Source organism: Orbicella franksi, chromosome 12 (assembly GCF_964199315.1).
Source record: "Orbicella franksi chromosome 12, jaOrbFran1.1, whole genome shotgun sequence".
Taxonomy (NCBI): domain Eukaryota; kingdom Metazoa; phylum Cnidaria; class Anthozoa; order Scleractinia; family Merulinidae; genus Orbicella; species Orbicella franksi.
Genome location: NC_138156.1, coordinates 24,468,669 through 24,493,921, shown reverse-complemented (window position 1 = coordinate 24,493,921; position 25,253 = coordinate 24,468,669). Strand labels below are relative to the sequence as shown.

At 38.3% G+C, this 25,253-nt stretch overlaps 3 protein-coding genes across 4 annotated transcripts; 2 read left to right on the top strand and 1 right to left on the bottom strand.

The window, feature by feature from the left end:
- The first annotated feature begins 2,877 nt into the window (after positions 1–2,877).
- LOC145463722 (acyl-coenzyme A thioesterase 13-like) lies at positions 2,878–5,320 on the top strand. Its single transcript, XM_081447508.1, has 3 exons — positions 2,878–2,961; positions 3,156–3,340; positions 4,139–5,320. The coding sequence occupies exons 1-3, from the start codon at positions 2,878–2,880 to the stop codon at positions 4,314–4,316; spliced, it is 447 nt and encodes a 148-aa protein (XP_081303634.1). The 3' UTR covers positions 4,317–5,320.
- Positions 5,321–5,405: 85 nt separating this feature from the next.
- On the top strand, positions 5,406–9,949 carry LOC145463723 (acyl-coenzyme A thioesterase 13-like). The gene is made up of 3 exons (XM_081447509.1): positions 5,406–6,629; positions 6,860–7,044; positions 7,757–9,949. The coding sequence occupies exons 1-3, from the start codon at positions 6,546–6,548 to the stop codon at positions 7,932–7,934; spliced, it is 447 nt and encodes a 148-aa protein (XP_081303635.1). The 5' UTR covers positions 5,406–6,545; the 3' UTR covers positions 7,935–9,949.
- A 235-nt stretch (positions 9,950–10,184) lies between these two features.
- On the bottom strand, positions 10,185–25,187 carry LOC145463652 (ATPase family AAA domain-containing protein 2-like). Of its 2 annotated transcripts, none has more exons than XM_081447408.1 (20): positions 23,726–25,187; positions 23,413–23,570; positions 23,240–23,292; positions 22,877–23,136; positions 21,592–21,907; positions 21,048–21,188; positions 20,412–20,599; positions 19,880–20,021; positions 19,390–19,538; positions 18,754–19,002; positions 18,022–18,409; positions 17,186–17,616; positions 15,672–15,890; positions 15,211–15,310; positions 14,630–14,829; positions 14,110–14,355; positions 13,823–13,859; positions 12,172–12,888; positions 11,408–11,649; positions 10,185–10,937 (listed from the first exon to the last, which is right to left on the bottom strand). In XM_081447408.1, exons 1-20 carry the CDS (start codon positions 23,813–23,815, stop codon positions 10,878–10,880), a joined length of 4,386 nt encoding a protein of 1,461 aa, XP_081303534.1. In that variant the 5' UTR covers positions 23,816–25,187; the 3' UTR covers positions 10,185–10,877. The 2 variants fall into 2 exon arrangements, with proteins under 2 accessions (XP_081303534.1, XP_081303535.1); XM_081447409.1 differs by having other exon boundaries at positions 12,355–12,888.
- Between the last annotated feature and the right edge of the window lie 66 nt (positions 25,188–25,253).

Sequence of the window (25,253 nt, the reverse complement as noted above, 5' to 3'; positions counted from 1 at the left end):
ACAAAAATAGCTTCCCGTTCATTTTTATTTCATTTGTTTTTTCCCAAATCTGTTATGTAAAAAATTGCAGCAGGTTCTGCTTTCCTTTTCATCTGTAAAAAGAACTACTATTGCTTCAGATTGTCCAGATAATTTGAAAAAGTACACCTCATTTAAATTTGAAAAAGTAAATCTCATTTGAATTTGAAAAATAAATCTCATTTTCCCAGATCTGTTTGAAAAAAATTGCGGCCGATTTTTCTTTCCTTTTCACCTACAAGACCTACTAATTCAGATTCCCCAGATAATTTGAAAAGTAAATCTCATGAAAATGGAGAAAAGTGCTTCAAGCAAATGATAAGAGGTACCATGTATACGCAAATGTTTGGAATTTCTTAGTTTAAAAATTATCGTGATAATGGTATCCAACCCCATTTTCATGGTCTTTTCCCTTACCTCAGCCTTGTGCATCAGTCCTCATTATTTTTATCTCAGGTGAAGATACTGGGTGGACTTTATTTATTTAATTTGCAAGTCTAAAATCATGGCCCCTTTGTTGATTGTCTCATAAAAAGAGCCAGCAGTCAAAAAAGGAGATCATTAGCTTAGCTGTGTTGGAATACCTTAATAGCATAGATTTTCCTAGTTTTATTTCTCCAATGTTTGCTTAGTTTAGTTCCACTGAGAAGACATATCAACCACTTGAGACGCAGCATTTTACCACATTTCCACACACATTGGACTCGGAGTTGTCAAAAATACTGCACTACTCTCTTCTAGGTGTTTGGAAATGCAGATAACATAGTCACTCATGTTCAGTTAATATTGTTTCTCTCATTAAATTAATTTAACTGAATGGGGTGTAACCCAAATACTAGAAACTAAAATGACCCACTACCACCCCCTAACAAATGTATACACACTTGAAAGGCTGGATTACAAAATACTTTTATTGTCTTAAAAGCAACATTACAGTGAAGAAACGTTTCTAATAATAATGACACATGTACAATATGAGTCTTGACTTTTTATCTAAACACTTGGTTTCTTCTTGTCCTGAGGCAATAAAGACCATTGAATGCTAAAATTTCTGAACCTGAAGAAGACAGTAAACAACAAATGTGTAAATAAAAAATACAGTAACTACAATACAAATCAATGATTTGCTCATGTACATTTTATGAAGAAGGCCTTAATTTCATTTGTCTCTAATGCAGAAGGCTAGGATCAGGGAATGAGGCAGTGTGCCAATAAAGGAGAAGAGAAAAGAAAGGAGAATTAGATGCTGATGGCTACTTGCAAATGAAAGGAAAAAACTTCTGATTACTCTGTCTTGTGAATCACTGTTAGATTATCACTGAGTTTAATAATCATTCAAAGAAATTTAGTTTACAAGTATGATTAATCTGACATAACTCCCTGCAACTAATTTACTATCAAAACTATGAAAGTTAATAATAACTACATGAAATCTGGAATCACTAATGTATCAAGTTCAAATTTTAGGGTTATCACTTTGATCTGACCAAAATACAAAGAACTGCACAACAAGGTCACTGCATTTTACAGCCCTTTAGGTAGTCATCATTTTCAGATAATCATTTTCTGTTTATAATGAATAACTAATAAATTGCCTTATCATCAGGTTTGAATAAGTAAGTAAGTAGGTAACAGGTAGAAGTAGGTAAGTAGCATCTGTAATTGCATCATACTGTAGGTAGTGTAAGTAGTGTAAGTAGTTGTATTACTGTTTTAAATAGTTATTACTGTTGAATTAGTAGTTGTATTACTGTTTTAAATTGGGTAAGTAGACATACTAGTTTTGTAAGTAGTGTGAATCACAAAAAAATCAGGTTTGAATGCTGCATGCACAATAAAATTCCTGTTGATTGTACTGCACTGGCCTACAACCTAGACTATTCTCACAAATGATTTACCGTGAGCCATGGTATACTTACTAACTTAGTTATTTAAAGAGGGGTTACAAAGACTATAGAACGTCCCAGGTGGAATAGCTACATCACGCACCTATGAAAAACTTACATGTTAACATTGAATCAAATTACTCTTCTTTCCTCTTAGGATTATTGACTGCTACAAAGTGATACAGAACAACAAGAAGGAACAGCGACACTCCCAGAATGTTTGCAAAGGCTGCTAGTTGAATATCTGTGATCATGGCTGAAATCAATTAACGTAAACCATTAATACAACTGGGGAGGAAGGCCTGGTGAAATGGAATTGGGGTAAAATTATTTGTGGGGAAAAATGATTCATGAAAATGAAAACTTGTTGCTATCTTTGCTCTTGTGAAACTTATTCAACTTATTTAAATTTGTAGTACATTTCTAAATTAAACGTAATTCAGATCATAAGGGACGAAATTGTCACGATTGAAACAAGAACACGCTTATCAAGCTGAGCTAGGACCTCAGCTCTTTAAGCTTCAATACGTACACGAGCATGCGAAAGTAAACAATTGTGGATCACAGAAACTTCCGTTGAAGTTCAGTATACTATCTACGATGGTTTTATCCAGGCAGTAAGCTACAGGGAAGATTTAGAGAGCAAGAATATTCTATCATCCTATCAAAAGACAAATAATCGCTAAAAGAGGATCGAATGTTGCAGACGAAGAGTACACGTGTAAAAGTTTTCGTGCAAGCCTAAGCAGAGAAACTTAACATTTGTAACACAAGACATATAAAGAGAACTAAAGTAGAGTAACTTACCTCTTTTAAGGGGAATTGATGGACTAAAGAGCTTCAAAATTGTCCTTTGTTCTTCAAATCAGACCTTCCAATTCCTGTTGGACACGAAAAAGGTCGAGAACTGCAATGTAGATTGGAACGAGGTTGTGTACCGCAGGGGGTTCTGGGGATTTTCTTTTCTTCAAACATGGCGACACCGGTACTGCAGAGAGTTCGGCAAATTATGCAGGCTTCACTCACATCGAAAGGATTTGACAGATTAGCAAAAACGGTAAAAGAAGGAAATATTTCATGTTATTTTCTGGCAACACGACAATAATTTTTTTGGGGGGAAGGTGCCAGCATCAAGTGCGTTCACCCCACACCCCCGGTCCAACCTGCATGTAACTTTAATTTGAAACAATTTTTCACAAGGTAAACTTTACTCATTATTTCATAATTTTTAATTAATCGTTACTTGTACAGGTTGAGCTACTATCACTTCAAGAAGGCAAAGCTTCATTCAAAATGAAAGTGGATGAAAGTCATTTGAATGGGGTGGGCACTCTTCACGGTGGCATGACAGCATTCTTGGTTGATAATTTAACTACTGGCGCGGTTCTCACTAAGCCACCTCATTTACCAGGTGTTAGCATTGATATGAGCATAAGGTAACGTGAGAGTTGTTTTGTTTCCAAGAGCTCAGGCCTAGGGGGGGGGGGGGGTACTCCCATATATAAAAAGGACTGGGTGCTCTTCAGAAATTTTGAAAAGAACCGCTAAGAAGTACCAAGATCATGCTTTGTGGGCTCGGCTTGAATTTTTTTTTTCACCCCTTAGAGGTGTAGTCCCTTTCACAGCGTAACGATTTTTTGAAACACAGTTTCTGCTAAAGTGGGACACATTTGTGGAATAGCCTTCCATCTAACGTCAGAACCATTAGATCTGTTATCAACTTTAAAAATGTGATTAATCACCAACCTCATACTCCCACACAGCAAACATGTAAATAAGTTTTTAAAAAAAGAAATCTTACAAGTAACTGACTGCATTTAAATAAAGTGTGTATGTATGTATGTATTAGGGTTGTTTTGCAATGCTTCTTCCCTCCCCCACCCCCCCGACAACTGTGCTCAAGCAGCATCTGTAAGTTTGAGGTACAACAGCAGGGGAATGGAAGGAATTATCTTTCATTTCCCTCCCCTTCCACTGTTCCACATCTGTTTTTTCCCTGTAAAACCCCAAGCTCTAATATATCCTTGAGTTCTTGGAGCCTTGGAGGGAAAATCTCTAGCAAATAAATTATGTTCACAGTATCTTCAAAATGATCCGTCACAAGTTACGTTGTGTTCAGTTTGATGTGTAGTTCTACATTCTTATGCTGCAGGGCTGCCAAAACCAATGAATAAATTCCTTGTTAATTTGCAAAGCTGAAGCACTTTTTTTTTTACACTTTGGTTTACCTACAGCTACTTACGAGCTGCTCCAGTGGGAGAAGAAATAACTATAAATGCAGAAGTTGTTAAGATGGGCCGTACATTAGCCTTCACGTTGGCTGAACTGCTAAACAAAGAAGGCAAACTTATAGCAAAAGCAAGTCACACTAAATTCATTGGACAAGGCCCACCAACAGTCAAATCAGAGTAGACTGAAAAGGTTTCTGGTCTGTCCGGGATCTGAAATGCATACAGTTGGCCAGCCTTATCAAATTTTTCAGTATTATCTGTCAATGTTAAACAAAGCTCTTCACAGGCAGAAAACTTTACTGCCATGAGGTGGATTAAAACAATGCATTGAATATTTAAAAATTATATATTTTTTCTTCAAGCCAATAGAAAAAAAATACGCTATTATTAGTGACTTGTAAATTTGTTTTTACTGCAAATTAAACCTGCAATGATGCCTTATTTGAAGGAGCACCTGGAAAAGAAACATCCAAACTGTGATGTACGATAAAGTGATAGCTGTGCTTTCTCAATGAAGCAAACAAGACATCACATGCAATCAAAAGTCAAATGAAACCTTTTGACAGGCACTCCTTCACTAGCAAGGCCTCTGTTTTGTAAATCTGGCGATAATTTATTAGCTGAAATACAAACAGAGCCTCATCAGAGGTCATGTACAAATCATTGCACATAACATTTAAAAGGAAGTAGCAATTTACAAGGCAAGCAAAGTTAAGAATTTCTTTTGGTTGGTATTATTTCATCATAAATAGCATTAATATTATTAATGTAATGTCATGATTCAAACCATTTTTAGACTAGTCATTCAGCCAAACCTCATTTTGGGGGTATTTTTAGAGTTAGTTCACCATACGGTTTCGACATTTACTGGTTCTACAGCACAAACAAAAATTGAGACACTCTCAGTCTTTTCTATTGGAAAATGAGTATCTTTATTTGGCAAAGCTTATTTAACTTATATATATTGGTATCTTATCAGTAAATGTGAACGGAAATGTTGTTTGAGGTGCAGTTTATTTATTAATACTGTGTTGAACAGAGATCAAACAATGTATTACACATTAACCAATGAACATTGTAAAGAGTGATACTTTCATAAATATTTTCCCACCAAATTAAAAAGCTTAACAATACAAAAGTTTGAATATTACTCTTATCCTTTCATCCATCCACCCCCCCCCCCCACCCCCAATAAAAACCATGCTATCCTCCCCGCAAATGTTAATGATAACTGCATGAAAATCAGGTGTCACTAAGAAACAAGGTTGCAGCATTTAAGGAGGAACAATGACACTCCCAGGTCACTTGCACAGGCTGCAAGTTGAATATCGGTGATGATGGCTGAAATCAAATCAATCAAAGTTAACTAAGTGGTATTTGGGTAAAATTGGGGAAAAGTGATCCATGGAAATGAAAATTAGTTGCTACCTCTGCTCTTGAGAAACTTATTTAACTTACTTTGATCTGCAGATTATTAATATTTTGATTTGATTTATCATTTCTTAATCAAATCCACCTGATCATATGCCGGGGGTGGGGGGCGGGGGCATTGCCATATATGGGTGATATAGGTATGTGCTGCTGTGAAGGGAATGGTTTTCAAGCAGTTTACTCTAGGATAGGGTATATAAATCAGAGCGTTTGGGTCTAGAATAGGGTATCATTTTTCACAAAACTGACTGGTTGGTTGAAGATTTTATCTTGAGTAAGGAAACCAAGAATTGCCACTCAAAAATATAAAAAATATCAAATCCGTAAGTTTAAATTTACGCAAATCAGCCTCAACAGTGTCAATAGATGGGGGGATCTGGGGAGTTTACTCTATTATAGGGTAGCAAAATTCAGCTGAACTAGCTCTGGTATAGGCCAAGGGTTCCAGGGTCCCAGCGGCACATCCCACCCAGAAATTCCCAAATTACCCCCCCCCCCGGATCATATGGGACCCAAACAAACTGTAACGCTTGAATTAAGAACAACTTAGCCATTAAAATGACGTAAATAAACGTTCACGAATAATATACTCGTGAGTAAACAATTGTGGAACGCAAAAACTTCCGTTGGAGTTCAGTATCCTATTAACGATGGTTTTATCCAGGCAATAAATAGTCAAAGGTATATGGTTATTGTTTATGGAACAAGGTGGATCGAATGTTGCAGACGAAGACTTAAGTGCAAGCCTCAGCAAAAAACGCAACATTTGTGACACAAAACGTATATAGAGAATTTAGTAGAATTACCTACTTCTTCTAAAGGGGAACTGATGGACCTAAAAGCTTCAAAGCCCTACTTTGATTCATAAATCAGACCTTCCATTCGTGGATGTACACGAAAAAGGTCGAGAACCGCTTTGTAGACTGGGACGAGGCTTTGTACCGCAGGGGGTTATGGATCTTGTTTTTTTTTTTTCAATATGGCGACACCGGTACTGCAGAGAGTTCGGCAAGCTATGATGGCTTTACGCATATCGAAACGATTTGACAGATTAGCAAAAACGGTATTTTTTTTGTACTATTCGTATTTTAAAGGTTTCTTAGATAAAATTCCATTTTGGGCGCATACTTCTTGCTGGAGTGTACAATAATTTTTCCCCCAAGAGTGGGGAAGGTGCCTGCATCAAGTGTGTTCACCCCCCCCCCCCAAAAAAAAAACTTCTTTAATTTGGTTAACTTTCCACAAGGTAAACCCTGCTTATTTATAATTCATAATTAATTGTCACTCTTACAGGTTGAGATTCTATCACTTCAAGAAGGCAAGGCTTCATTTAAAATGAAAGTGGATGAAAGTCATTTGAATGGGGTGGGCACTCTTCATGGTGGCATGACAGCATTCTTGGTTGACTATTTAACTACTATTACAGTTGTCACCAAACCACCTCATTTACCAGGTGTTAGCATTGACATGAGCATAAGGTAAGTCTGTCTTCATCTGGGGGGAAGAGATACTCCCTTATATGGCCTATATAGGTATGTGGGGCCCCAAAGGGTATGGTTTTTCAGCTGTTTTGTTCATAAATCAGGGTATCAATTTTAGCTGACTTAGCCACTTTGTTCATGAATAGGGTATGGTTTTTGCACTGTAGCCTTGATATGGGTATTTTTTTTAAGAAGCCACATTTTCATCATTATGGAAAAGAAAATCAACAAAAGCCCCAAGTCACCAATTCTGTTTACGGTAATTTAACATTGGTCTGAACTAGGGAACTAATTGTAATGCAGATCTGAAACAGGGTTTTGATTTAAGGGTCACGTCATAAATAGGGTTTCAAATTTATGGTCAGGTCATAAATAGAGTAGGGAATATCACAGATTTTGGTCATAAATAGGGTAAAGGTTTTGGGAAGTGGGCCGTAGAACCGTGCCCAATTTTTCTGGGAGTAACCCCCCCCCCCCCTCGGTTTTCATTTCCCTCCCCTTCCATGTTTCTTTTTTTTTCTCTCTGTTGAACCCCAAGGTTTGATGTATCTTTTGGGTTCTTGGACTTACATCTTACAAAATGCTTCTTCACAACTTTGGGTTTGATGAGTTGATAGTTTTTATGCTGCAATGCTGCCAGATCCAATGAATAAATTTCTCCATAATTTGTACAGCTAAATCATTTTTGACACTTTGATTTACCTTACAGCTACTTACGAGCTGCTCCCGTTGGAGACGAAATAAGCATATATGCAGAAGTTGTTAAGATGGGTCGGACATTGGCCTTCACCTCTGCTGAACTGCTGAACAAAGATGGCAAACTTTTAGCAAAAGCAAGCCACACAAAATTTATTGGACAAGGCTCACCAGCTATCAAGGCAGAGTAGACTTAAAATGTTTCTGGTCTGTCAGGGATCTATATATACAGTTGGCCAGCCTTATCAATTTTTCCAAATTATCTGTCAATCAAGCAAAGCTTTTCACAAGCAGAAATCTTCACTACCATGAGGTGGATTAAAACAACGCATTGAATGTTAAATTATATATTTTTTCCTTCAAGCCATTATAGCAGAATACACTATCATTAGTGACTTGCAAATATGTTTTAATTGCAAATTCACGTGCAGGCTGTTAATGAAAGGAGAAAAACAAGGATTCGTAACTTACAGTACGGACCGAGAAAACGAAGTTAGTAAGATAGTTATTAGGGAGCTTAAGCAAGCCATGATGACGACAGCAAAGCCCCGGCCAAGCAATCGCAACAGTTCAATGCAACATATTGCAACATTGTTGCCCCAGTATTTGCAAGTTCCGGCCAAATGATCACAAAATTTCGACGCAACATGTAGCAATTGAGCGCAACATGTTGCGTGCGTTTGGCCACCCTTTTGCAACATGAAAGTTGAAAATCGAACTAGTGCGCATGCCCTGGTGCAACATTGTTGCACGAACCTGGCCAAATGACTACGTCATGCAACGTCCACAAAAGTTGTGTGAAAAGTTTGACCATTTTCAAATTTGAGCCAACAACACCCAACATGTCACAACACGTCACAACATGGTGACCAAACGCACGCAACATGTGTTGCAATATGTTGCGATCGTTTGGTTGGGGCTTACCGTAATGAGAAAAACAATAGCTGTGCACATGTGTTATAAATCTTTGTACATTTCTCTGCAGACTCTGCAAAACAACGTGAAATGACCAAGTTCTGCGTAGTCTGAGGAACGCAAATGACGACGGCTAATTTTCCATATTTGGAAATGTATGCTGTCATTGCATATTTAGCCTGAGCACGTTTTTAGAGCCATTGGCATACGGAACAGATTTAGACAGTTCCAAATTTCGTTGCTAAAACATAAATTCATTTTGACTAGGCGTCGTCCTCGGCGTCACCGTCGTCGTTGCTTAAGCTCCCTATTATATCTCTACTGTATGCCTGACAGGTTCAGGAACGATTTCTATTCACACGGAACAGCTTCAAATTTCTGATGCACCTCGAAAGCGAAATGAGTCAATTTGAATTCGTTAAGTGACTCTTAAAGATGATTTCCAGTCCATACTGCACACTCTTGAGAGTATTTTTACATTTTTTGTTTTGTTTCATGTATGATGTCATAAAATGTGAACATTTTGCAATTACTTACATGAAGTAAATTCAAAGTTTCATGTCAACCCCCATTATGGACACAAAGCTTTATGTTTCATTCTTTCTCATATCACTTGATGAAACAACTTTGCGGCTGTAAAAATCAATGTAGCAGTTGGAAAAAGAATTTGAAAGGCCTCAAAGATAAGGCATGTGATTCATAAGGAATAACGTCAATTCGCATTCTATCGAGTGAGGTTCTTTTATGTTTATAAACATTAGGGTGCTGAGACTGCGCAGTACAGACTGGAAATCATCTTTAGGTTGTTAGCAGGTTTTAATACACAATTTCAGAAGTAAAAGAAAGTTTTCAACTTTTACTCGCTAAAAATGTTCAGAACACTTGGCAATAAATCGCGAAACATTTTGGCAACAAAAACAGCTTTAAATTTTGGCGGGCCATACAGTAGAATACAGCCCACTAAACTGACTAATCACAGCACACGTACTAACCGAGAGATTCTCGGTCCAAATCACCTTGTGCTTACTTAACAAAATAGAGAACAAATTATACATGGGTCAAAAGTCACTTCAAGCCTTTTTACAGACATCCATTAAGTAACAAGTCTTCTGTTTATAAAATATCTGGCAATGATATTAGCTGAAATAAAAATAGAGCTTTGTGCGGTGGTCATGAGCTATGTGCAAGGGTCCCTGGTCATGTGCAAATCATTGCACTTAACAATAGGAAGGCCCCCGTTGATACCAGTCCTGCGACTGAAGGGGTCACCCTGTTTAAATATTGATTATTATTATTATTATTATTATTATTATTAAGTTAAGTGAAGACTTTCTTTTGGTTGGTATCATTACACCATAAATAAATAGAATTAATATTATTAATGTACCGTCATGATTCAAACCAATTGTTGGACTAGTCATTCAGCCAAACCTCATTTTGGGGATATTTCTAGAGTGAGTTCACCATAAGTTTATGACATGACTAGTTAATATTCACAACAAACAAAAATTGAGACACTCTCAACCTTTTCTTTTGGAAAATGAGTATCTTTATTTTGCAAAGCTTATTTAACTTATTTATATTAGTATCTTATCAGTAAATGTGAATGGAAATGCTGCAGTGAATAGAGATCAAACGATGTATAACACATTAACCAATGAACATTGTAAAGAAGTACTACTTTTCTAAAAATATTTTCCCACCAAATTGAAAAGATCAACATTACAAAAGTATGAATTACTGTTATCCTTTCACCCATGTACATCTGCCTACCCCCCCCCCATAAAACACTACCCCAACCCCCCCCAAAAAAAATTGTAAATAAGCAAATTTACAGGGTTTTTTTTAATTAATTGGAATTGCTTGTTGGGTCATTTACTGAGTTGTCATGCCTGCATTTTGGTCAATTGAGACAAGTGGATCTTTCAAATGTACAAAAACCGAAAGTCAATGAGGAATGTACAGTATTAACAACAATATTGGCCAGGTCACATCAAAAACAAATCAAATTAATTGAAAAATGTATTGCTTTGTCAAAAATGTTCATCTGTACAGTAGACATTCAAAATATAGGAAACATTGCTTTGGCTGTGGCACATTTTCACAGAAAATAGCAAAATAATTAAATCTTCAATAAATTAATAATGGCCAGTGACTGAACAAGAATCTTATATTACGCTAGCTTTATCAAAAAGTAGTGAGTTTTCATTTTAATGAGCTTATGGTGGTCTTGCTGTTCTAGAAGATTGTCCAAATCCCTCAATCATCACTTCCAAGTCCTTAAAACAGAATGAGAATCAATCAGTCAGTCAGTCAGTCAGTCAATCAATCAATCCAATCAATCAATCAGTCAATTCACCAATCTTGAAATCAATCGGTCAGTCAATCAGTCAATCAGTCAATCATCAAGCAACCAATTTCATACATTTCAAGCCCAGGATATATAATGCTAGCCACATGCTAGAAAAATTTGCCAGCTACTTGAAGCTAATTCTTTGAGGTTTATATTGTAGAAGCTTCAAACTGACAACAGTCAAGAAAAAAACTGACCTGACTGAGAGATCTACAGCAATTGTAGATGTCTCAGTCAGGTTAGTTATCAGTTTAAAGCTTCTAAAATAAAATCTTACTGAAACCCAGTTTGAGCACTGTGGTCACAATGACTACACCGTAACCTAATAACAAAGCACTATTCTGCTAACATAAATTGACTTTGAAACAACCAGGAACATCTTGACAGAATTCCTACCTTCAGAAGCTGCTTCTTGTCATGAATGTGTCTCTGTTTATGAATACAACACTGAAGAGCACTGTGGTATCTCTCTAGCATCTCGATGGATGCCCCCTTAGTTGTATCAACTAACAAATCCAATAAAGACTCTAGTTTCTCTTTGATATCTGCAGTCATTGGACAGTTGTCTCTTGAGCTGTCATCCACTACATTGTTGAGCTCTCTATAATTAGGAGGTGGATGGCTTGAGGATGGCTCTCCTGTTAAAATGTAAAAGCAAACTGTATTGAGGACAGGATGTTTATGGCAACACCAAGAACATTATTTTGTACTCCATCACCTTGTAATGGACTCGACAAAAATGTCAATTTAATTGCAAAAATGGGCCTAACACAAATAGCCTTTTACAGGTCACACTGTTCACAGGGAAAATAACGACTAACATTGTCTCAAAGTTAACTTTGCCTAAATTTTATTTAGCTGCAGGTATAACTTCTAACAAAATTACTACTACTGCAAGTGACTTGAAAATTGTACTCAAAAAGTGGTTTTACATTAAATATTAAGGTTTGAATTGATGAAGGGAATAGCCAAAGGGTGTTTGACGTTTTACAATACATAATGCTTCGTTTCTGGGACTGATATCTTATAGCTTTATTTTATTTTTTAATTTAAATTTTATATTATGGGCTTTAACAGACATGTGAAACTATGAACTATGAAATGTATGAAAGTGAAAGAATTTCTGTCATCAGAAGAAATACTTTTTGAGCTGTGCTCACCGATATGTTCAACATCACATTCCTTCTCCTTAGAGCAACCAATTGTAGTGATCCTGTTCGGCAAGCTTGATAATTCGATAGACAAAACAAGATTTTTCAGAGTTTGTTCAGACAACTGTGAAACATGGCCTGACTCAATTTGAAGAACTGACTTAGCATCCAAGTCATCATCTTTAACTTCACCTCCGAGATTTTCCGAGTCCAACAAAACCACCTCCCCATTTATCGATGTGTCCCCATTCTCCATAAGCTCAACATCATCTTGGTCGTCTTGATGATCTGTGGCATCATTTTCTTCCTCACAGTTTGTATTAAGTACATGTACTTCTTCAGTTTCTTCATCAACGGACCTATCTCCTACCGAATTGCCAGGAATATCTTCAGGATCACTCTCTGCTTGGTCACCATTTTCCAGACACTCTTTTTCTCCAGTAATAGAATCAAGTTCAGAATCTAATTTGCGCTTTACATCAGATTTTCTTCGACTAGGTTTCTTTCCCCAATAGATTGGTGCTTTCCTTCGGCGAGGTTTTTTCCTCTGTCTGGAGCTATTGCTCTGTGATTGTGACTCTGACACAAAGGTAATGTCTGATACCCCCAATGCTGTTTTGTCTCTTTGTTGAACTCCAGCCTGTGTAGAGGTGACATCAGTTGTCATACCTTGTTTCACTGGAGCAACAAACACGAATGGAGGAGCAGCAGCAGTTGATTTATCACCTGACAGAGGAAGAAAAAGAAGTAGCCATAAAAATATTATAACCTAGTCTGACAAAAGTCTTGCTACAATTGTGCAAGCAAGCTTAATTAAGTTGACATCTAAGTCTACTGGCAAATCAGGACAGCACCTAGAGTATTTCTATCCTCGTCCCTTGATGGAAGGCTAATCCAAAATCAGGCTAAATCGTAACAAACAAGTCACAATATTATCAACTGTATCGAAATCTGTTGGTGTTGTTAAGGTTATCTTTGTTTCGGGAAAAAAACAAAAAAAAAAAAAAAAACAGTCTAATCATGACAAGTGCCTTGCAAAATAACATAACACAGTGACTTTAGCCAGAGCTAGAACCATGCCACCTGTAAATGGATAACATGAAGCCAGCAATGTTTCACACAATCAAAACACTCAAGAGTTGAGCTTCCTCTTAAATGATATCTGCCATGTGTGATTTATTTTCCCTTTCCCTTTCATCCACTGTTCAACATTGTGAGATTCTCACTAATGACAGGGGGTGATTCAGGAAAGGCCCCCCATAAGCTTGAGTACCGGCCCTTTCAGACTGAAGCTCAAAATACATGTAGTAATTATTTTTCATTTACTAATTGCCATTAGTTTCCTTTGAGGTTAGCTCTGAGAATTATACCTCAAGAAACTAATTACTAAATTAGATAATGCAATCTTTGAAGATTTCCTTTGTTCTTGACATAAATTAAATTACAATATTTACAGAGGAAGCCACATCAGCCTTAGATGGTTTCCATGCAGGTCCTCTATCCTGGTCACCTAGCAACTGCTTGGAATGTATTGAAATAGAAAATAGATATCAAAGTTTTACAAGCTGTTTAACAATGTTCCCAGTGATTGAAGTGAAGGTTTACTGTGTCTCCTAAGCTAGTTAATAATTAAGGGACATGTGAGCAAGTCATATCATACCTCGTCTTTTTCTTGCTGCTATGATTTCTTCACAGGTCTGTAGAAAAGGTACAAATGTGGAGTAAGCTAGACATTCTCTAAAAAATACTTTTCAGGTAGATTTCTGCAATCAATTCAGCTACTAACAGTAGAATCCTATCTCAAACCCTCAAGGGAAACAGAAAAAATCTTGAGATAACAGAGTTCAAGACATCCAATATTAAATGGCTGAAAAATACATTAAAGGGAAAATAATAACAGCTCAAGTCAAGGTAACAAATTTTGAGGTTCTACTGTAGGTCTCTCACCTTCTCAAACTCCGGTTCCAGTTGTGACTTAATTTCGGAGTGTGCCATATCACTGAGTTCACAAGCCCTGTGCCGGATCAGCTTGTCCATGGGATCTCTGTCAGGGTTGTACTTTAAAGCATTGCTTGTGATTAAATCAACATCAGCCAAGTATTGCTCACATGTACTGTATTCATGGCAGTCAATTTTGTGCATTATGGTTGTTAGATCCATTGGCTCATCAATGATCTCAAGGTAGTCAGGCACCTGAAAACAGATTAATTACCTTTTTAGAGAAAATATAATCAGAGGTGTTAAACAACAGGAACCTTGTGTTATACTTGTGTTACTTTAACCTATTTTGACCAGCAGCCACTACCATCTGCAACTTGTTTGCTATAGTGAAATTTTGATTTTCTTTTCTTATGTCAACAAACAGGATGTTTAATTTGCAATGTAGTTTTACATGTAATTGTTCCTTGATTTAAGCAAAGTCTGTTTTAAGAAACTCCTGCTCAGGTTAATTCATGTATACATTTACCTCCTGTAAATCCACTGGTTTGGCAAATTCCTTGAATCTGCGATCTTGAAAAAGCTTTGCATTTACATCTCTGAGGAAGATGCGCAATTCTCTCATGGTGTTCTCTTCATCCTGCCGAGCCTTCTGTAGTTCTGCTTCTGACAGTTGCCGTGGAGGTGGTGTAGGAGCAAAAGGCAACACTTCCACTACCTGATCTTTTTCTAATCATGCAAAAAAAGTTTTACTGTGCATTACATGTAGAATGGTCTTTAGTGACCATATAACCAATTAGAAGTAAAAGCATCTATTGATCACCATGCAACACAAATGTTTCAAATCTTAACTAAAAGTTCATATTGAATAATATTTCTAAAAATTAAAAGTACTGTATCTTGACCAAGTTACTAAGCAGTTTTACTGCCTCCGTGTTACAAATAAATAATGTTGAGAAGACTGGACAGTTGAGTGGAACTATCAGAATCCTTTACTTTTAAATTCTCCTGCAGTTCTAACATTTAGATTCACTAATATCTAAAAAAGAGAAAGGAATGCTGGTGTTTTCAGTCAAGTTAAGACATAGTGAAGTATGCAGCTATTCTTACTTGATTTCTTTGGTTTGGGTTGTTGAACAGCTTCCTCAAAGAATAGGCTATGAAAGAAAGCGCGTCTCTCGTCTGAGGTAGGATCAGCCACTCGGAATACCTGAATAAAAAGTCAGACATGAATCAGTGATCATGAGAAGACAATGAGACAATATTAGACAGTGTGACAGCAGTAATATCCTGGGCTGTTTTTAATCCTAATGCAATCTATTACATTAACCTGATTCGCCTTTTGCGGATGAAATGCTCATTAGCAAGTGCGACACTTGTTGAAACAACAGCTACTGAATATTATCCTGTATAAGGTGGATCTATATGCAGGTTAAAAATCTCTAGACCACTCCCAAGGAAAAACAAAATGTTGTTTCGAATTTTCACCTCCTCCATAACAGATCCTCCAGTGCTCTATGCAAAACCACTGCCAACAATACTACATATGTATACACTTTAAATCTCTCTACCTGTCCAGTTTCCTCGGAAAAGAGTTCCTTCATAATAGCTGGAAGGTAGTGCCATCTTTTATCAGTAGTTGCCAGAAACAACACAGGAGCAAGTGGAGGAAGATCTTGAAGCAATGACAGTAATGTAGCATGCAGGCTGTCTCCTGTAGCTTTCCACAATGCATCAAAATGAGGTGAATACAACACACAAGGGGATGTGCGACGTGCTTCACGAAACAACTGAAGAGGAAAGAAATCAACTCAAACCAAAGCATTCTAAAATTAAAATTATTATAGTACTATAATAAATATAAAACTCAGTAGTCACAATGAGAATCAAAAAGACGCTATTAACAACTGATACTAACAGTGGAACCCAGCAAATCTGGTCACCAATGGGCCACAAAAATCTGGCCATATTAATGGCGTGACCGTATCAAAGGGATATTTCAAATAAGAAAATGACCAACTGAGCTTTTGCTTAGGCAAGAATAAAGTGGCTGTAATAATGAGGTGGCCGTAAGGCGGGGTTCCACAGTGCGTTTTTATGGCCCAAGTCGCTAGTGGTGGGAAGGTGCTTACGAAGCCCGGGGGCTGCAACCGCAGTCACATCCCCAAGGCGCTAGAACACCCGACTGGCCTGCCCAACCCGCAACCAAGCCACGAGCCCCCCACCCCAAGCCCCCTACAGGCACCCGTCACACTCAAGCCAGATGGCATTGGTGGGGAAAACAAAAAAGCTAAAAGAGGGGGATCGGGAGGGAATGCCGAGAACCGCTAAACTATATAATTCAATCCTCAACGCCACACTAACAGAGCGATGAACACACTGCGAGCAGGTGGGACGACAACACATGTACTAACCAAAAATACCGCTGGACAATGTCAGCCCCAGGGCTCTCACGACCATATGACTGCTGCAAATGCTACAGAACGCACCAAACGCTAACAAACGTTAACAGATGGCCAAGGCACTATCAAATGCCTACAAAAAAACACTACTGACCAGACTAGCTCCTGGTCATAAACTATGTAAAATTTCATTGAACTATATCAAATGCTACAGAACGCACCAAATGCTAACCAAACGCTCACAGACGGCCAAGACACTAACAACCGCCTATAAAAACGCTACTGACCAGACTAGCTCCTAGTCGTTAACTATGCTAAATTTCAATTAACTATATATACATACGTGTAGACAGAGACATAAACAACTGGCTCATAGTTCTTATTGCTTGATACAGAATTCTGTATGAGTATCATGTATGAGTATGGCTATGAGTATCGCTATTCCTGCTCGATGCATTGCTAGTCTGTTGCAAGTTATGCCCTAACATTCTTTCAGGTTGCCCCAACAATTTGCTGGCACACAAGAACACAATGTAATGACCCTAGCCAAGAGCAAAATTCCTGGCCACTAGATCCAGTGTCCAGCACACTAACCATTGAAGCTACTGCTACTGCTACTGCACCTGCCACCCTATGAACATTAAATGCATTAAATACATTATTAGTAGAACACAGGGTCATACCTGTGAGCAAGCTTCTTCAGGGGTTTTGGAGGTAACTCCATACAGAGCTGGTAAGTCCAAACAGTACACAGTCATATGTTCCATGGTATGCAGTAAAGCAGGAGCAATATGAGTGGATTGGCCCATGCCTTGCTCACCACATATCAGAAATCGGGGTCGATATGTTGACAGCCCTCTGGCTTGGCCATTTGCAGAATTGAAGAAAGAGGAATGCTGAACTTCTACCAATTCAGGATTGCCAGAGAACTGCTGTGCACGTCGCATGTATCGTTCACTTCTTGATGATCCAGGAACGGACTCGAAAATTGGAGGTCCCAGGTCATCATCTGAACTGGTTTCCTCATCACTCAAAACAGCAGCCAACCTACTGCGCTGCTCATGACGGCTTCCACTGGGATTCCCCATCAGGCTGCTGGGACTGCTCTCTGTCACTGTTTCAAAATAGGAAACATGATTCATAGCAGATCACTGTTAGAATACTGTAAACTTCCGAAATCAAGGACCCCCAAAAGTAGCAGGCCCCCAAAAGTAACATCAAAAAAATTGTTCCTGCTAATAAATGCAGAAAGTAGTGAGCCCACCCCAAGCCTCCACCCCTTGAAAATAGAGACCAAGGTTCAGTATCATATTTATTTTTCCAATCTATAGTCAGGTGAAGTGACCATACAGTAACTTGATTTGAGACACTCTACAACAAGGGTAGGTATCCCTTATGCCAAGAAGCTTTGTGAAATGTAAATCCATGCTTTATAAGTTGATGTAGAATGTTCTCCAAGTAACAGGGATGCCTATACCTAACATATAGCAGGTGACCAAGCCATTTTTGATTTGCGTACCTGTTTTCATGTGAGCAGGGGGAAATATCTTCTCAAGAATCTCCACTGCCTGAGTCAAACTCGTCTTCAGCAAAGGCCAAATAAGGGGCGAGAGTGCTCTTGCTGGAGAGACCACAGATCGCTGAGAGGCTGGAATTATGGCCTTCATTGCCTTCTGGAAGTCCTTAGCAGTCACTTCAATGGAGTTGACATCTACTAACAGTTTCCTTGTACTGCTGTATATTTGTGGATAACGTCTTCTTAACGCAAACAGTGCTGCCTCTGTACACAAGGCTTTGATGTCTGCTCCACAGTATCCCACACAGTGGTCTGCTACCTCACTTACAAAGGATGGTAGCAGTTTAGGTTCCCACTCACGAGTATGAATGGTTAAGATGCTTCTTCTTGCCTATGGGCAAAGACAAAACTCTGACTTCAATACAAAATGACAAAAAAATCAATGAAAGTGAAAACCAAGTCTTTCTTGAGATGCCTTAAGTAGATGTGAACATTAATTTGTAGTTCTCAGGTGCTCTGCAAAGACCTTGCAGCACTTGGTCCAAAACTGGTCTTTACAGTGTAAGTAATAAGCTCAAGCCAAAAATTTTCTCATTTGGTTTTACTGCTCAATCAGTGTAAGTATCCAGTACATTTGTATACTAAATAGGGAAACTTTACATGTACCTCACATAAATCAACAATGCTTTTCATAAATTGTAACTGTTCAGACAAACAGTTTGGAAAAGAACTTACATTCCTATGGGGAAGAGCAAATTGAAATTCCCTGTCAAACCGACCAGGGCGCCTCAGTGCTGGATCAATAGCATCAATTCTGTTGGTAGCACCAATAACCACAATTTCTCCACGACTGTCCAAGCCATCCATTAGAGCCAACAAGGTTGATACAATGGAACTGTGAATCTGGTCCTGACGACTGGAACGTACAGGTGCCAGTCCATCTATCTCATCAAAAAATATGATGGCTGGCCTCATACTAAATGCCTGTTAACAAAACAAACATCAGGCTTAGATTGTAAGACGACAACATTGGTAGTTGATCGATGCAAATACTTTAAAGAGAACTTAAGCATCCAGTTTGGAGACCAGTGAATGGGGCAGGATATCAGAAGTTTAAACAGCCAATCGATCGAGAGAGAAAAGCAGCTTTTACATTTTTTCCCAGGTGGGTGACAGGCATAACCAAAGCAATGTACATGTGAATACATTTTCAAAGTGATTAAAGGCTAAACACCAACAAGTACATTGTTGTAGTGTGCATGTGTTAAAATATTTTCCACTTTGAAATGATAATTTATTTATCAAATGAACATAAAACTCAGCTTCAATTTAGATTATAAAATGACTCATCAAGACAGAGTTAGCCCTTACCTGGTCAAACAAAAGCCTGAGTTGTCGTTCAGATTCACCAACCCATTTACTCAGACAATCTGCACCTTTCCTCATAAAAAATGCGACTTTCTTGTCACCTTGACTACATTCATTAGCAAGGGCTCGTGCTACAAGTGTTTTTCCAGTACCTGAAATAAAATTGTACAGTCACACAGTCTCAGTAACTGTCATCTAAATGAAAAGGTAAAAAAGGTGAAGTCTGTATACAAGCCAAGTGGCCCATCAGGCCAGAGCGTATCCTGGTTTCTGTAGGATGAGGCAACTAGGAGTATTTCTAATCCCCCCTGGTTGGGATGCCAGTCCATACACAGAGTTATTCCCCGCATCAAATTTGATGGTACCCATATGAACATGTACTAAGTAAAATGTGAGAACTGTAAACAGGAGCCAGATTTATTTGAAACTCTTATCTCATGGATAATGAAATACATTTTATAAATTAATAGAAACAAAACATAAACAGTCGTACCTGGTGGTCCATGGAAAAGGACTCCTCTTGGTGGAGAAATCTTAAACTTTTCAAACACTTCAGGGTACATCAGTGGAAACAAAACCATTTCTTTCAGTGCCCTTATCTGCTTGTTTAGGCCGCCAACTGCATCAAACATTACCTGACCAGAAACAGAGACCTTCAAGATCAAAAGTAGTTCTACCAAAAGTTGTTGGTTTGAAAGTAAATAATTACAAGTTTAACAAGCAGCTTTGTAAATGAAATAATTCGATTGGGTCTTGATGATAGCACGAATCTAAGCATTGCTGTGATAAACAAAAAGATACATTAACAGATGGGCAGATGGAAAGGCTTTGGTTGATGTTGTGACAGACAATGGTTGCCAATCTAAGTCTTCTTTTAGCTGGAGATACAACAACGGTCAGTCATTAATTGCCACCACAACTGTGGCCAGCCAGACAAAAGAAAAGTTGACAAGGCAAACGAATAGTTGTTAATTAGCCCGCAAAGAGCTATCCTGTTACCCACTTGAAAGATAAGCTAAACAAACCTTGTTGTCAATGTTCATAGGATCCACATCAGCTAAACTTGAACCAATCCTGGCTCTCTCCTTGAGAATTCCAGTGGCTGCATCATCCATGGTAAAGTTCATTGGGAGACAGCGACCTCTGGCTTTAGCCATGCTCTTAGCCTTTCTGCGTTCAAACTTTCTTTCATCTTTCTCATTATCTGAGTTATCTAGAGGGCATGAAACAATGATTACCTTAGCAACTAACTGGCCAGGGTTTTCTTGTGTTTTTAATAAGAGAAACAAATTCATATCTTCAGCAACCATTTCTTTTTTATTATCTGGGCATGAATCTATCAGCATTCTATTTTTCACTGACTGGACAAACAACTGTGAAAAAGTAGGAAGTGAGATCACCTCACTAGTGAGGATACAGAAAATAATTATGCCACATGGGTCCCAGATTCTCCTGAATTTTCCAAGCGGTGTATTTTCCAGTAAAACACTCATGTGTCTACATAATAAATGAGATTATACCATGAATACCCGACCACAATTTTGGTGCCTACTGCTTTGGTATACTTGCACTAAAATAAACTTCAGTCTTTTGAGAAACAATTTGACATCCCTCCAGTTTCAAATACCCTGGATTTTAAGTTGTAAGTAAAAGTATCTTACCAGAAGAGGAAGTTGAAGAACTCACATGGTGAGCTTTCCGTTTGTGTCTGCGAATTTTTCTCACAGGAGAGGCATACTGTGCTTTTTTCTTTCTTTCCCTACCCTTTCGCCTCACTTCACCCATATGGAAGCCTCTGTTTCCTGTAAGATAGATGTATACATGTGAAAATAAAGTACTGGTAGTTTGTTTTTTTCTTTCAACATACTGGTAAAAACTAACAAATACATAGGATAAAATAAACTTAAGGCACGAAATAATGTCTAACCTGATAAGGTCACGTTTTTGTTTAATTGTTCATCATGTCAACCGCACCAGTAAAATTCAAAAGAATCAGTTAATTTTGATTTGGCCATAATTTTACAGCATAATGTCTTGCTTTTTCCACAAGCAGCCAATCACAATGTACAATTCAGAGCAACAATCCTGACAGTTTTGCAACAATGACAATGAGTCATACTGTTATTTCAAAATCTGACAAATCTTTTTTTAAAACTGACAGAAACAAATGGTTAAAAGATGAGATGATATTTTGAAAGCAAGTACCTTTACTACTGGACTTCAAAGGTGGTGCAGTATATCTGTTTGGTATGGGCCGACTCTTCCTTAGCTGATAACCTTTATAATCTTTCTCCTCCCCCCCTTCTTCCTCTCCATCATCATCTTCATCATCATCGTCCTCATCATCGTCATCATCATCATCATCTTCCTCCTCATCATCCTCCTCATCCTCATCACTATCATCTGGCTGCTCGTCTTCTTGACGCCTACCTTTTCTATTTGATCGTTTCTCTGGTGTTGGAGTCTGGTCATGCTTTCTCTTGACAAGATCATACATACTTGGTGTTTCAGCAATGTTATCCTAGGTGTGAGATGAGTACAAGCAACTGTTAATGTTGACTTAAAAAAAGATTACATACAGTCATTAACTATCCTCATTGCACCACAGGACATATAAGGCCTTAAGACTACATACAGATCTTGACATCTGCAAATCAGAGGAAACCAACCAGAATGTCCCTTTTTTGTCACAGAAAGTTTTCCCCTAAATCATATTTTGCACATGATATCCTCAAAACAAGACAACCATGGCTGGGTTTTTTGAGAACTTGTAGTTCCAGACAATATCCATACCTCCCCTACTGAAGGGATTTTTTTCAAGCACCCCTCTGGAAATTCCAATTAAGCTTTGTACATTTCTTTAAATTTTTTGGTCTTACTGAATCCCCTCACCTCCAGGAAATTATAATCCCCTTGGGGAGAGTATGGATATTTTCTGGAACTGCATAATATTCTCTACACAAATGTCATTAGGTATTGGGAAGATTTTTGTTTCACCAGAGTGCTCCACTTTGAAAATGTAGCACTTTGGAATTTGTGACAGCCTTGATCAACATGGTCTAAAATGTTACTGTACTTAAAACACAGAAACACAAAAGTTAAAACATTTTGGCCCTTTTATCATAGGTATCATTTCACCACCAGAAAATTAGGACATTTGAAGAAAGTATGAAATAAATCAACAGACTGAAGACAAATAAGAAAACAACATTGGTCTCTGAACCCAAGGACCCTAACATCCCGACCTAACTTGTTACATTTTGCAGGATTTTGCATTCCAAGCAAATTATTCTAAAATGATTCAACCATTTCATAAAATCATCATTTGTGACAAAAAAATGCCACAGTTAGCAGTAAAACTGACAAGGCACTATCCTGGGGACATAAATTCAAATAAAAAATAATTTGACGTAAGGATTCACGCGATTGGCGCCAAAAATGAGAAATTGGCGCCAATTTCAAACCAAACAACGCAATATTTAAATTTTACCTCATCGCCTTCCGTTTGAGAATCGCTCTCCTCCTCGACCAAATATCTTTTCCTTTCACCTTTCTTTTTGGGAGATTTTGAATTTTCGAATCCAGTCAAATAACGATGATCTGTTAACATCTTAACATTTAGGGTTTCGTAAACCTTTCTTCGCTTTCTGTCGCTGCGCCGAACCAAGTCTGCGTCGTCCACAAATCTCTCTTTGGTTTTATTGCTTCCTTTATGAGCGGAGCTCGAAGCTCTATAGCTGGCTGCTTTCTCTGTAAGAAAATTAAAGCAAACAGTCTGGTTTCTTGAAGTAAATAGAGTGCTAAACTCCAGAAAACAAAAAATAAATAAAGATGAAAGCTTGAAAATGCATACCTCGGCCTCGCCGCTGTGAACTCCTGGTTTCGATGGTTGGGCCATTGAGTATTCTGACATAAAATAGAAAAGCGTTTAAACTTCCTGTGTCTAGGAAATTGAAATGAAGTCAGCGTGCCTAAATCTCAGTTCGATCAATTAATCAATGTCGAGCGATAACAATATAAAGTTACCTTTGGTTTTGGCGAGTTGAACGGGTTACCGGAACGCTCACTTGAAGTCTCGGATATAATCCTCCGCTTACATCATTATACTCCTTGCTGTTACGCAAACGGCGCTTCTTTGGAGGCAGAGGTTTTGTCTCCAGCCCACTTTCATCGCTTGATGGAGCCTTTTGCATAAAAAGAAGGAATTTAGGCAATGAATTTGAGGTTTACTCTCTGCAAAGGCAACACATACATGCATGTACATTGTATAAATTATCATCGCAAACTGTGTAACTTTTTAACCTATTAGTGAGCATGAAATCCAACAGTTTGTACTCACTTTCTCCTCTCTATTCCCAATATTTTTCCCCCTCCCGTTACCAGACCGTAATGTGCGAACGAAAGGCGTACTTTCGCTGGCTTTTACCATGATGGTTACTTCACCTTGCCGGCCATTTTCTGCAGTGAACCATTGTTTGGGAATGGATGTCCCGGATATAGCATGTTCACGTTTCCGGGAGTTCGGGTGCTCCCGCACGAAAACCTTTATTCCCGCGGGATCAGCACCGCAATGCCTCCTCAGTCATCTTCCTCGAACCACGGCCACTTGGAGGGACATATATCGAAAATAAAACAACAAAATGAATGAAAAAATGAAACAGCAAAATGAAAGAAATTCTTGCCTCACTTCCGTTTCATTTCGCGTCAATTTCTTTAAAATGGATCATTAGAATACTTCGCGTGACTCTTTCTCTTCCCCGAACCAAGTGCCAAAAAGCTTACCTCAGAGAAGATTGATGGATTTACCGTAAAGTTCCGAAAATAACGATCCTCAAAATGGAGCAACCTCAAACGTAACTTGACTTGTAATTATGAATACAACGGGTCAAGTCACCGGCCAAAATAGTCTGACATTCACTTTGGTATTGGCCCAAATTCTAAGGTAATATATTGTTGTATTTTGATGTAAAATACACTGTTATCAACAAGTCTTATTCAAGCTTCAGCGCTCGCCTCATTAAACACTTTATTCTTAAAAAAAACGCTTTGGGTATAGCCGGAATAGATGTTACTCGTTTTAGCTACCCGAAATTAGCGGTTCTCCAAATGCTCCGGATGTAAGTTAATCCCGAGCCCGCTCACCGCCCCGCCCCCCCTTCCCACTTCTCCCCTACCCTGGGCATTTCCCTTTCTTTTGAAAAACAAAAGCAAAACAAAAGCAAAACAAAAAATGTTGCCAATACCCCACGGTAGGGCTAGCTAACTTGCTTCGGGAAGACGAGGTCTGTGCCCATGTTTCCCTGTGTAATCAGGCAGAATCGGATCTGTAATTAACACTCTAATTGAAAAATAACCGCAGCCTGCTTCAGCCAAGCCCTTTCTTCCCAAGCGCTTACGGATTGGTCCTGCCTTGCAAAGATGTCAAGGCTTCTTTCTTTATGATTAGTTCGCCGACAAGGCAACATTGGAAACTTTTGCCGATGCGAAGGTGTTCAAAGATGGTCCCGGGTTCGCTTGAACAGTGCAAGACACCAAGGAAGTTTATAAACTCAGAAAGTTTTCTACGTTTTCTATTGAAAACTAACAGAAAATCTCAACAAACAGCGAAAGGTGTACGTATTTCAAAAACTGAAAGACAAATTGCCTTTGACCACCCGAAATGACCTGAAAATGCGCTACCCTGGGGAAGGAAAAGTTGTCATATACCCGAGGAGTGTGGGGAGTGAGTGGATTTTGAATTGAATACTTTAAAAACGTCTAAAAATCGAAAACCTCAGGGAGTATTGTTATGCTTGCTAATTACTACGTAAAATGTTGAAAAATCTATCTTGCAGAAAAAGAAATTTAACTCAAAACTTAATGGAAAC